Below are 13,528 nucleotides of genomic sequence, written 5' to 3' on the forward strand. Positions count from 1 at the left end.
CACTGTGAGTTCCAGGAAGCTCATTAGTGTTTGTCATGAAAACAACCGGTGGGGTGAGAAACCAGTTTCCAGGGGTTGAGGAGGGACAGGAGGTGTCGGTAATTCCTCAGGGAAATCGGTCTCCACATCCATGGGCTGGTAAGTCTAGAGAGATGTACCTTCATCTGCAGAATTGGCTCAATAATCTGAAGCTCGAAACCTGTCTGTAAGTTAGAGCTGGGAAACTTTGCTCCCTGGGGGTGGGTGGTGCTGGTGGGGTCATAACTGGGGAGAGGTGGCAAATCCTAGGGTGCCATCATTCTAAGAAGGATCGACTTTCCCTACTTTGGGCAAATGGAAAGGGGAGATAGAGGGGACATAGGTTGCCATAAGAACACAGGTTTTTAAAAATTTAAAATTTTTTTTTTATTAGCAGAGATCAAATTGGGGCCTCTCCCATGTCTCCTGATTCTGCAGTAGATTTGTTGTATGAAATGGGATGAGGAAAGACAAGGAAGGCAGACTGGAGAGATCCTGTCTTGTTGCAATTGGGAATTCACAAGAACCTGGGTAAATGCAGAAGGAAGAGGCTGGGAGAGGCCAGGAGAGAGATGCTGTGTTAAGTCTTTGCTTTTTCTTTCCTTTAAAAGAATTTTTTAATTGATATTTGAATACAGTTGCTCAGTCTTTACATGTCACCTCTTCTATAACCATGAGACCGGGGTACTGTAGCATTGACCTACAAAACCAGATGGTCCTTCAGCAAAGGAGACAGGCTTGAGCAGTGTTGTGGTGTAGAGGGACAACTGTGCCTGCCACACACACACACACACACACACACACACACACACACACACACACACACAATTCAGCCACGAGAAAGGAAGAAATCTTGCCATTTGGTTCAACCTGGGTGAGCCTTAAGGGCATTAGGCAAAGTCAAATAAGTCAGACAAAGAAAGACAAACACTGTATGATCTCACTTGTATGTGAAACCTATAGAAGCTGGAACTTGTAGAAACACGGTGGTGGTTACCAGGGGCTTGGGGTGGGGGAAATGGGGAAATGATGTTTAAGGGTAAAAACTTGCAAGTATGATCTCACTTTTAACAGGAACCTAAACAACAAAACAAAACAAACAAGCAAAATATAACCAAAGATACTGAAATAGAGAACAGGCTGACAGTGACCAGAGGGGAGAGGGGAAGGAATTTCAGGGGGAAGGGGGAAGGGTTTTCAGGCACAAGTATGAAGGACACATGGACAAAAACTAGGGGGGTGGAAATGGGAAGGAGGTGGGGAGGGCTGGGGGGTGTTGGCTGGGATGGGAGTAAAAGACAGAAAACTGTACTTGAACAACAATTAAATAAAAAAAAACTTGCAAGTAGTAGATAAATAAGTCCTGGAGGTCTAATGCACAGTTCAAGGAAGACAGACAGCAATATTTTATTATTGCTAAGGGACTAGATCGTAATTTAGTCTCACCACAAAAAAGGAGTAACCATGTGACACCATAGAAGGCTTAGCGAAAACTATAATAGCGATCATGTTACAATGTATAAATGTATCAAATCAACACACTGCACAACTTAAGCTTACACAATGTTACAGGTCAGTCATATTTCAATTGAAACATAGTTCACTTTGGGAAGATGAATTGCTAATTTGCATCTCTGACTCTGCCCCCAAATATCTTCTTCCTGCCATACCTCTCATGGTTTGCCTCTATATTAACACCAAGGGGTATGAATGCGAATTAGAAGAAAATGTCTCCTTCCTCCACTTGGTTGCCCAGTTTACCAACTTAGAGTTTTTTCTGACTTGGCCATGTGCTCAGCCATCATTTCTTTTTAAAATAAATTTTTCTTAAAGATTTTATTTATTTTTAGACAGAGGGGAAGAGAGGGAGATGAGAGGGAGAGAAACATCAATGTGTGGCTGCCTCTCATGCAACCCCCACCAGAGACTTGGCCTGCAACCCAGGTATGTGCCCTGACCAGGAATCAAACCAGTGATCCTTTGGTTTGCCAGCCAGCACTCAATCCACTGAGCCACACCAACCAGGGCTATTTCTAAACAATAAAATGAAGTCTGGCTTCTGTGCCTAAAATATGTCAGGGGTGCCCACCTTCTCTGAGTAATTATCAACTTTTACTTAGAATAATGTAAGGGCCTCTTAACTAGTCTCATTGGATGTGTTCTTTCTTATCTTCAAATGGAAAGAAATTTTAGCACAAGAAGAATAGAAAGGAGTTTTCTAACTCGGGCAACATTGACAAGACATTGTAGTGACTAGCTTACATGATGGTGAAATATTAAAAATATTCCCCCCAATATTAGTATAAGAAAAGGACATCTGCTGTCTTTACTCCTACTTATCCATGTCCTGGATGTTATAAGTAATAAGACTGTGAAAAATCAATGTTAGAAAAACAAAAAAACCCTAAACATTTTTGAACTAAACATAACCTAAAACTGCTAAAATCAAGATGTGAACTTTGTGAGACCACTGAATACACATTCAACAGACACAAGTCAATTTTATTTCATAATACCAGCAACCAACAATAGCAATAACATTATTTAAAGAATGACACCACTCACGAAATAAGAATCGTGTCACTGTGGCCCTGACTGGTGCTGCTCAGCGGGTTGGGCATCATCCTGCAAACCAAATGGTCGCTTGTTCGATCCCCAGTCAGAGCACATGCTGGGTTGTGGGTCAGGTCCCTGAATGGGGTGCATACAAGGGGCGACCAATTGATGTTTCTCTAGCATGTTGATATTTTTCTCCCTCTCTTTTTCCCTCCCTTCCTCTCTCTCTAAAAATAAATACACAAATCTTAATAAAAGAATCATGTTAGTGTAGATATATCTGATGGATATCTAACACAAGATATACACATTCTCTGCATAGAAGACTGTAGAATATTATTTGGAGAAATCAGTGAACATGTAACTGAATGGTGAAACATAACCATATCTCTGGTTTGAATCTTTTATGGACTGAAAGATTGGACAAGGTGGTGGTTTTTCCCTAAATTCACCTGTAGCTTTAATACAATCTCACACACAACATAAGTGGGTATTTTGTAAAAGCTGGCTAATTCTAAAGTTAACATTGAAACCTAAAGCTCCCCAAATAATCAAGGAAATCTTGAAGTATGAGAACAGAGCTGGAGAATGTATGTTTACCAACTCTCAAGACTATATGCTCATCACCCCTAGCTGGACCTCCCTCTGGGTTACTGGTGGCATCCTTATGTCCCTGGTTGTCAACCCTGGAAATAGATGATCCATCTTCAACTCTTCTCTCTTTTCTCCATGTTTTTTTTTCTCTCCCACACACATATTCTTCTTCTCATTCCCACCAGAAGGCTCTTCACACCATGCACTATTCATCACATCACATCCTTGATAAGATAGCTTAATGAGTTCTCACTGCCTCCAGGATAAAATGTGCATTTATTATGTGGGGCCCTTGACCACGCTTGATCTGTCTTCTGTACTTGGTCAGCATCACCCACTCTTTCTCTCACAATCCAAACTCATGGACAAAACCAAAGGAGGGTAGACTCAAAGGTGGGAAGTGGGGATGGCTGGGGTGGCAGGGGGGAGGGGTGGGAGGAAAATGGAGACAACTGTACTTGAAAGAGAAAAACAAACCTCTAGCCACACTGAATGTTTTTTGCCCTCTGTCTTGCATCTCAGCCTTTGCATGAATTGGGACCATGAAGAGACACCTTTTGCATCAACAGACATCCCCCTTACCCCTTTCTCCAGGTTTATTGAATGGAATGTTGCACAGGAATGGCCTCCAAGGGCATTCTGTATTTCCTCTAACACAAGACTCACCCCCTTTTTAATGACTTGCTTCTTTAAGGTCTGTACTCCCGGCAATGTCTTGTCATGTCAGGGATCATGTTTGCCTTAGTGTGCAATACTTTCGCCAGTGCCTGACGCATAGCAGGTGCTTGTAACAGAGACCGCGGTGGTCTAGGGCAACTGTATTACATTCCTCCTCACTTTATTGGTATTGAGCCAGCCACAGAGCCACCTGGAACAAAGGCTACTTTGCTCAACCTCCCTTTACAGCTTACCTCTCAAGCTGTTAAGTTCTGACCATTGAGAAGTAAATAGAAATGTCATGTGAATGTCTCCAAGGAACCTTTATAACAAACAATCGACCAGCTCTGCCCTTCTCACTTCCGCCTTCCCCCTCCCCCCTCGAGGGACCTAGGAGGAAGTGATAGAAAAGAGCACTTATTAAAGCCACATGTGAGATGCCACATAAAAGTGAAATCATATGGTATTTTTCTTTTTCTGATTGGCTTATCTCATGGTGCATAATACTCTCCAGGTCTATCCATGCTGTCCTGAAGGGTAAGACTTCCTTCCTTTTTTTTTGTTTTTACAGCTGAGTAGTATTCCACAGAGTCATAGATACAGAGAACAGACTGACAGCTGTCAGAGGGGGTGGATTGGGACTGGGTGGAAAAGGTGAAGGGATTAAGCAAAAAAAACAAAAACAAAACAACAACCAAACACAAAAAACCCTCATATACGTAGACAATAGTATGGTGATTCCCAGAGGGAAAGGGTGGAGTTGGGAGGTAGGACAGGGAATTGGGGGAATAGATGGTGATGGAAGGAAACTTGGCTTGAGGTGGTGAACACACAATACAATATACAGGTGATGTATTATAGAATTGTATACCCCAAACCTATATAATTTAATTAATCAATGTCAACCTAATAAATTCAACAACAATAAAAATACTTATAACCTAGAGTTCTAAGAGACAGTGGGATCTCCTGCAGCAGAACTTAGCATCTTCATCCTCCCTTCTTGCTCCCTCCAGGATGGTGCATCAAACTCCATGCACACGCCCCTTAGTTTCCCTCAAACCTGGAGATCACGTGGCCCAAAGTCAAGGTCAGAGTTCAGCTTTACCGATGGCCACTGCATCTCTCCGTCCTTTGTCCAGGGCTCTCTGGGTCCTGAACCTTACCCTGCATTCCTGTTTTGAAGCCCCATTGGCTATCTCTTCTGTTGTCTTCCCTCGGAGCCAGTCTTCAGCCAGGAGACACACAAGGGCCACCAGGACCAGGAAAATGAGACCCACCCGTAGAAGAGTGTCAGCTCGGTGATCCCAGATGACACGACCTGGGACCAGAAGAACGGTGATCACCGACAGGAGCCTAAGGGTGTCATCTCACCCCGTTTTTGTCCTGGCCACATGCCTGGTGGCCTGCTTACCTTCCTGGAATCCCACCACCTCTGTGGTGAACAAGGAGGGCTCCCAAGCATCTGCAGATGGAAAAGAAAGTGGATGAGTGAGGACAAGGGATGGTGTTAGCCTCTTGCACTCCAGCCTCTCTGTCCCTGGGATATGCCCCATGACATTCTGTATTACTTTTCAAGGTCCCCACCCCATCCTCGGGGCCCAGTGGCTTGGTTGGACCAGTAGAATGGGAGAGTTGAAAGGCAGACGAACATGAGAAAGAATTCAGTGCTGGGATTAATATGTGTATGTCTTCACGCCAGGCCTCTTTTCTCTCTGAGCCTCAGCTTCCTCACTAAGTCAGTCAATCGCACTTCTTTTTTTTCTTGTTCCTTTTTAAAAAATCTTTCCATTTATTTTTAAAACTCTTTTTATTGTTGTTCAAGTACAGTTGTCTGCATTTTCCCCCCACCACTCCCACCCACTCTAGCCATCCCCACTTCCCCCCCTTGATCCTACCCCCTTTGGTTTGGTCCATGTGTCCTTCATACATGTTCCTGAAAACCCTTCCCCCCTTCTCCCACCTCTTCCTCACACACAGTAAAATTCAGTCTTGACAATTTTTCAAGGTCCCAAATAAGCTATCCTAGCCCCTCCCCATGCCCATCTGCAGCATTTCCAGTCCCACTGCCCTCCTCATTCGTTTGTTTTTTAAAATCCCATTGGCCACCTACTTGGTATAGGGCATATGCATGGCCATTCCCTCTCTCTAAAAGCTTCTTTCACCCTGGCTGGTGTAGCCCAGTGGATTGAGTGCCGGCCTGCAAACCCAAGGGTTGCTGGTTCAATTCCCATTCAGGGCCCATGCCTGGGTTGCAGGCCAGGTCCCTAGTGGGGATGTGTGAGAGGCAATCACACATTGATGTTCCTCTCCCTCTCTTTCTCCCTCCCTTCCCCTCTGTCTAAAAATAAATAAATAAAATCTTTTTTTAAGGAAGCTTTTTTCTCCCAACAACCACAGTATTTACTTGGATATCTCTGCTGAATATTGCCACCTGCTCTCCCCATCACCTCAAAGCCAAGTGGACTTTCCCCCCACACTACCACATCTTCCTCACGAGCTACCTGATTGATTTACATCCCCTGACTTTGACCCATGCAAAACAATACAAGTGCTCCAAGGGCAAGGGTGTCTGTGTGGTTGACCGGTGGACCCACAGGTCATGGTAGTGGGGGGCTTTGATATTCTCCCTGTTACTCACCAGAAGAGGGCTGTCCTGTGGGTGCAAGGTTGGTGTCCCCAACGTCTCCTGACAATGGGGACAAGGACACAAGTAAGTGTTTGGGGGTTTCTTGGGGTCTTCCCACCTCCTCTCTATGCCTTCTCATCCTTATCTCTCTCGTGTTCTTCTCTACAAAAAACCACCTGGGCCTCTAGGAAATGGACGTGAAAGGGGCCTTGGTGGCAGGTACCCTGTCTACATCTCCCTACTCGTCCCTCATTGCTTGGGGTTCCCGAGAAGACATGGGGGGAAATTGGGGGTTCCTCACCTGTGACCAGGAGCACCACAGTCTCGCTGGGGAAAGACCACATGAAGTCATTGTAAGAACCAAAACACCTGTATGTCCCTGAATGGGCAGTGGTCACAGGCCCCATGGGGAACTCTGCTTGAAATTTCCCATTTCTGCGCTGTGGGCTGCTGAGTCTTCCCTCCTTGAGCAGAAAGAACGTGCTTGTTCCAGTCTCTAGATGGCAATGGAAGGTCACATTTTCTCCTGGGATCACCTTAGACCCAGGATGAACTGAGAGGGTGGGTGTGTCATACATTCCTGTGAGAGAAGGTCGTTGAAGGTGAAGGACATCTTTACCTGCCTGCTACACCTCCCACCACCCATTGTCTTTAAGACCAGGAGTCACTCCCCAGAACCTAGGTCTCTTCTGTGTCCTAAATTTGTCTTGGTGATAGATGTACCCACTAAGACTTCTCCCTTCAGGATTGAGATACTCCCGTAGCTCTCAGGGATGTGCAGGCAAGTCTCTCTCTTTCTGGGAATTGCCCTATAGCAGTGGTTCCCAGAGTTTGGTTCTTGGGACCAGCAACTCAGCATCATCTGCCAGTTTGTTAGAAATGCAAATCCTCAGGCCTGGCCACATGGCTCAGGTGGTTAGAGTGTCATCCCATACACAGAGAGTTGGCAGGTTTGATTTTTGGTCAGGGCACATGCCTAGGCTGTGGGTTTGGTCATCTGAGAGAGGCAACTGATTGATTTCTCTCTCTCTCATTCTCCCCTCCCTACCTTTCTCTCTCCAATCAACAAGCATATCCTCAGCTGAGGGCACAAAGAAAAAGAAATGCAAACTTTCAGGCTCTGCCCCATACCCACTGCATCAGAGACTCAGGGGTGGGGCAGCCATCTGTGTTGTAAAAAATCATCATTATTTTCAATTGTAAAATACAAGTACCATAAAATTTACCATCTTAAGCACTTCTCAGTGTATGGTTCAGTGGTGTTAAGTGCCACCATCACCAGCATCTATCTACAGAACTGTTTTCATCTTGCAAAACTGAAACTCTGTCCCTGTTAAACCATAACTTCCTTGTCCCTCCCCCACCCCAGCACCCACCATTCTACCTTCTGTCTCTATGAGTATGATGACTCTAGGTACCTCCAACAAGAGGAATCATTCAGTTATTTTCCTTTTGCAACTGGCTTATTTCAATGGGAGGTTCACCCACGTAGTGCGTATCAGGATTTCTTTCCTTTAAATTTTTTTTTTAATTGTTGTTCAGTTATGGTTGTCTCCATTTTTTCTCTCTCTTCCTTCCTCTCTCTCTAAAATTGATGAACACTTCCTCAGCTGAGGATTAAAAAAAATAAAGACTATAAATGCTACAAGAGCAAGGGTATCTGTCTGGAACTTCCTTAGGAATGGTTCTCATCCAGTCACTGGTTGATACTGGGGGTCTCTTAGCAGCATTTTGAGACCACTTTGAAGGGCCATCTCTGGTCTAGAGTTTCCCATGTGCTTGGCTGGGTTCAGACTAAGTACCACAGTCCAGCCTCCTCTGCCCAGTCTGTGTCCCTCATCCATGACAGGGGCTTTTTCTGAGGACACTCCCCAGTCATCCTCCCTGCACACAAACATTCACCTCAGAGTCTCTTAGCTGAAGAACATGGCCTAAGACAAATCCTGTCCTAGGACATAGAGATAACTCTTAATAGATAACCCCTATAAAAAGTGATCAAACCCCTGTTCCCCAAGACAATCAATGTCTGAGTGAGGTTTGGAAGAGACAGAAAGCTAGAGAATAGGGTAGTTACCTGTTACCACCAGATCCAGAGGGTCACTGGGCTCTGACCAGAGCTCCCCCTCTCTGTAGAAGCACCTGTATTGCCCTGCACTGCGTTGGGTCATGAGCCGGATGGCGAACTTGACCTTGTTCGTAATTCCAGGGGGGGTTGGTCTTTCGAAGGAGGAAAGAAGTCCGTCAAAATGCAGTTGGTACTCAACGGCCCCGAAAGTTCCTTCGCACCAGATGATCACTGCCATTCCTTTGGGAATTACGGAACCAGGCTTGGCCCAGATGATGGGTTTCGAGAGGGTCTCTGGAAGAGAATGGGAGGCTGGGGTTCCAGATAGAGCCCCTCCCCACCCTCATTTCTACCCAGCCTGTAGCCTCAAGCCCTCCTAGCCAGCCAGAGCCCCTGCCTCCTCAGCCACTTGTTCTCAGGCTGATGCGTTTGTCTGCCCTGCCAGAGACTCATTTCTGGGTCAGCGCCTACATTTTGAAATGGGGACAGCACGCTCAATCTGAGCCCGGAAGAGGGACTCGGGGCTTTTGGAGGAAGGACTCACGTTTCTGGGCGCTGATCCGCTGGCACAGACATAGCCCTGGAAGACAGGAATAATGAGACGTTGCCGAACCAGGCACCCTGGATCCCGGCTCCCTTCCAGGTGGGAACTCACCGAGCAGGGCAGCGACCGTGGAAAGCATAGCAGAGGCTGCCAGCGAATGTGGGGCAGCAGGGTGGAGACTGAGTTTGGGAGCCCGAGCAACACAGGATGTGGTGTGTGGAGCCCGGCACCAGCCGCCGTGGGACTTCTGCTGTGACCGTGTTACAGGAACATTTGCAGTTCTTCCTCCAGCTCTGCCCAGGCGGCGTGAGGAGGGGCAGGGTGCTCAGGACCCAGCTGACCCTCTCTGAGGCCGAACCAGGGTCTCGGACACTTGTCTGCCCCGCCTGAACCTCAATGTCTAAAATTTGAACTGTGGACATTATGCCCAGGGAAGGCATGGGGCAGTGTTCCAGCAAAAACCTTAGAATCATGAAAAAAGAAAAAGTGTGTTTAACTTTGGCTCTCTGTGTACAGCATGTATGTGCTTGGATTGGTCAATTGGTTTCATCAGAATAGAATGACAACTCCATCTTCTAAAAAGATTTGTTACGACAGTAAAAAAATAAATAAAAAATAAAAGTAAATAAAATTTAAAAAGTGAGAGGATAATGATAAGATAAAAAAGATTTGTTACACGTGTTTCAATAAAATGCAATCCTTTAAGCAAAAAAATGTTCTGTTTCTTACATAAATACATCATTTCAGTCTGTTATACAGGAGAAATTAAATATTAAAATATAATAAAGTTACATTCATATTAAAATTATTTTTTTGACTTGAGTGTGTTTCTTATTAGCAGTGTTTTTTTGTTGAATTTATTGGGGTACAGGTTTCAAGGGCACAACTGAATAAAACATTGTCTGCACACTGCATCACACACCCATCACCCCAAGCAAAGTCTCTTTCTGTTCCCATTTACCTGCCCCCCACCTCCACCTACGCACTTCCACCTCTGCCTTCATCCTCTTTCCCTCTGACTTATCACCACACTGTTGGCTGTGTCTATGTGTGTGTGTGTGTGTGTGTGTGTGTGTGTGTGTGTGTGTGTTATTATATATATATATAATTTTTTTGCTTAATCCCTTCACCTTCTTTTCAACCAGTCTCCTGACACCCCTCTCCTCTGATGGCTGTCTGTATGTCCCATGTGTCCATGCCTCTGTGACTGTTTTGTTCATTAGTTTATTTGGTTCATTAGATTCCATATACAAGTGAGATCATATGGTATTTGCCTTTCTCTCACTCATTCATTTCACTGAGCAAATTAATCTCCAGATCCATTCACTAAGTCATATTGGTCAGGGCTGTTCTCTAACACTTTGAGGGAAGACGTCATTCTTATGTGTGTATAACATCTTGGTTAGAAGCCACCCTGGAGCTTCAGCTGGTGTGGTTCAGTGGATTGAGTGTGGGCCTGTGAACCAAGGGGTCACTGGTTTGATCCACAGTCAGGGCATATGCCTGGGTTGTGGGCCACGTCCCCAGTAGGGGTGCATGAGAGGCAACCACACATTGATTTTTCTTTCCCTCTCTTTCTCCCTCCTTTTCCCTCTCTCTAAAAATAAATTAAAAAATCTTAAAAAAATATAAAAGAAGCTATCCTGGAAAAGAGGCTAAAGTGAGATGTCCACTATTTTATTTTATTTTTTTTATTATTTTAATTATTGTTCAAGTACAGTTTTCTGCCTTTTACCCCATCCCAGTCCACACCCCCAGCCCTCCCCACCTCCCTCCCACTTCTACCCCACCCTTGTTATTGTCCATATGTCATACTTTTTTATACTTGTTCCTGCAATGGTGTCCACTCTTGATTGAAATGGTAGCTTGGATGCCAATCAAACCCCTAGGCAGATTTTGACCTGAAGCCGGAAGTTCTGCTCTCCTTGGGTCCAGGGTTGCCTGTCTGATTGCTACTGTTTTATCCTTTAATACTGGGGCTTCTGAATAAAGTTGAGTGTTTCAAACCAACTGTCCATGATTTGGAGACCTTTGCCTTGATGAGTACACAGGAAGTGCTCATGAAGGAAGTAGTGAGTGAGAACCCAGGGCCACCCACCAGTTTCCATGCTGACCACAGGCCATGCGTGTGAGGAAGCTGGTTACGTAGGTGCTAGGTTTTCAATCACACTCAGCCTGTGCAAACAGTTATATACCAATGCGTGGGGGGTGGGGAGGCAGGGGTAGCTCCTTTGAGGGAGACAATGGGGCAAGCTTGCCTGTAGATAAGAAAGATGTCTCCAGACCCATAGGACATTTTGTCTTTCTCCTCTGCCATAAAATATCTTAATGCTCATCTTAAAATTTTGTTATTGATTTTGAGAGAGAGGAAAGAAGGGAGAGAAAAACATCATTTGTTGTCCTACTTGTTGATGCATTCATTGGCTGATTCCTGTATGTGCCCTGACCAGGGATTGAACCTACAACCTTGGTGTATTGGTCTGACACCCTAACCAACTGAGCTACCTGGCCAGCACAACTTCTCATCTTTTGATTTTTAATTAATTTATTTTTAATTTTTATTTTAAAATCTTCACCTGAGGATATGCTTATTGATGGGAGAGAGAGAGAGAGAGAGAATGACCCATATGCACACTGACCTGGGGTCGAAACTGCAACCTAGGTATGTGCCCTGATGGGATTGAACCTACAAACATTTTTTTGGGGTGTACAGGGCAACACTTCAACTGAACCCCCCAGCCTAGGCCTATTTCTCATTTTTCAATTTTTTTATTTTTATTTTTTTTGTTTAATTACAGTTGTCTCCATTCCCACCCCCCATTACTCTCTTCCACTCTACCTACCACCCCAACCTCCCACATTCATTCTACCCCCCCTGCCAAATTTCTCATCTTTTTAAACCTAAACTTCATCCATAGCATGAAGGTAAGTTTACCAGTGAATGGGTGTCTGGGTCAGAAGAGAGGAAATAGACACCCTGGAATAGTAAGAAAGTTCTATCTTGTAAGGGCTTTATAGTTTACATTTCAAATTTAGATCTCTGATCTATTTTGAGTCAATTTTTGTGAAGGGTGTAAGGTCTATGTGTAGATTATTATTATTATTATTAATTTATTGATTTTTTTGCAGGTGGATATACAGTTGTTCTGGAACCATTTGTTGAAGAGACTATCTTTGCTTCATTGCATTGCCTTTGCTTCTTTGTCAAAGACCAGTTGACTGTATTTGTGTGGGTCTGCTGGTGGGCTTTCTATTCTATTCAATTCATCTATTTGTCTATTCTTTTGCCAATATCACACTGTCTTTTTTAAAAAAGATTTTATTTATTTATTTTGAGAGGTGGGGAGGGAGGGAGAAAGAGAGGGAGAGAAACATCAATGTGTGGTTGATTCTGGCATGCCCCCTATGGGAACCTGGCCCACAACCCAGGCATGTGCCCTGATTGGGAATCGAACCAGTGACTCTTTGGTTTTCAGGCTGGTGCTCAGTCCACTGAGCCACACCAGCCAGGGCCACACTGTCTTGATTATTGTAGTTTTATAGTAAGTCTTTAATGTTGGTGTGGAAATGGAGAGAGCATATATTATTAATAATTCTTAGTCCCCCCCTTCCTTTTTTGTTACAGAACTCAGCAATGTAGACCTTGGGTGCATGGGGCCACTCAAGGTGGAACAATGGATTCCAACAATGTGTAAAATCCTGAAGATAAAACTATCTTTTGAGGCATATTTGTGTTAACCAGACTTGAAAGGTGTTTTATGTCAACCTCTGTTCTGGGGGGCTGGCAATAATTCATTCACTGAACCCTCTTGCTAACTTGGTGAAGTTGGTAGCATTTGTTCCCAACAGTTTGCAGATAAGGAAAGAGGCCCAAAGAAGATAAATCCATGTCATGTGTCACCCAGCTAATTAGAGGCATCAGGTGATCTCCTCTAAACCTGAGTGTCTTTCCTGGACGTCATACTCTAAGGTCAGTCACACCATCCATCCTTGCTGGGGCTATCCTCATATACAGACCGTAGGCTCTGTTGGAGATGATGAATGTCAAGTCATGACTCAACCATTTGAAGGCTAAGCAACACCCAGAACGCAGCTCATAATTAGTCCTGGTTGGTGTGGCTCAGTGGACTGAGCACCAACCTGAGAACCAAAGAGTTGCTGGTTTTTGATTCCCAGTCAGGGCACATGCCTGAGTTTTGGGCCAGGTCCCCAGTAGGGGATGCTCAAGAGGCAATCACACATTGATGTTTCTCTCCCTCTCTTTCTCTCTCCTTCTCCCTCTCTGAAAATATATAAATGAAATCTGTAAAAAAATTAAAAAAGAAAAATTGGAGGTGGGTCCATCTAAAGATGTTAGCTATCTGTGGTCTCAACAATGCCCCTTAAGGTGAACACTGGCTTCTCCTTTTTTCAGCAGACCCTGTGCTTTCAAAGGACACTGTGTGGAGAACTCTAGGAGAGCATG

General features: G+C 44.6%; 1 protein-coding gene across 3 annotated transcripts; it reads right to left on the bottom strand.

The window, feature by feature from the left end:
* Window positions 1–4,688: 4,688 nt before the first annotated feature.
* On the bottom strand, window positions 4,689–9,818 carry LOC123813399 (natural cytotoxicity triggering receptor 1-like). Of its 3 annotated transcripts, XM_045830391.1 has the most exons (7): window positions 9,175–9,818; window positions 9,064–9,099; window positions 8,529–8,813; window positions 6,756–7,034; window positions 6,467–6,514; window positions 5,240–5,290; window positions 4,689–5,146 (listed from the first exon to the last, which is right to left on the bottom strand). In XM_045830391.1, the coding sequence occupies exons 1-7, from the start codon at window positions 9,200–9,202 to the stop codon at window positions 4,917–4,919; spliced, it is 957 nt and encodes a 318-aa protein (XP_045686347.1). In that variant the 5' UTR covers window positions 9,203–9,818; the 3' UTR covers window positions 4,689–4,916. The 3 variants fall into 3 exon arrangements, with proteins under 3 accessions (XP_045686347.1, XP_045686348.1, XP_045686346.1); XM_045830392.1 differs by having other exon boundaries at window positions 6,756–6,950; window positions 9,064–9,818; XM_045830390.1 differs by having other exon boundaries at window positions 9,064–9,818.
* Window positions 9,819–13,528: the final 3,710 nt, after the last annotated feature.

This window comes from Phyllostomus hastatus, unplaced genomic scaffold (assembly GCF_019186645.2).
Source record: "Phyllostomus hastatus isolate PE091 unplaced genomic scaffold, TTU_PhHast_1.1 phas_contig_151, whole genome shotgun sequence".
Taxonomy (NCBI): domain Eukaryota; kingdom Metazoa; phylum Chordata; class Mammalia; order Chiroptera; family Phyllostomidae; genus Phyllostomus; species Phyllostomus hastatus.

What these genes read in the sequence shown, in the direction of transcription:
- LOC123813399 (XM_045830390.1), bottom strand. Translation starts at nt 9,202, where the DNA reads ATGCTTTCCACGGTCGCTGCCCTGCTCGGTGAGTTCCCACCTGGAAGG. An exon ending in GCGGATCAGCGCCCAGAAAC is followed by an intron (nt 8,814 to 9,063) that starts GTGAGTCCTTCC and finishes ATTCTCTTCCAG; the next exon opens with AGACCCTCTCGAAACCCATC. An exon ending in CACAGGACAGCCCTCTTCTG is followed by an intron (nt 5,291 to 6,466) that starts GTGAGTAACAGG and finishes TTCCATCTGCAG; the next exon opens with ATGCTTGGGAGCCCTCCTTG.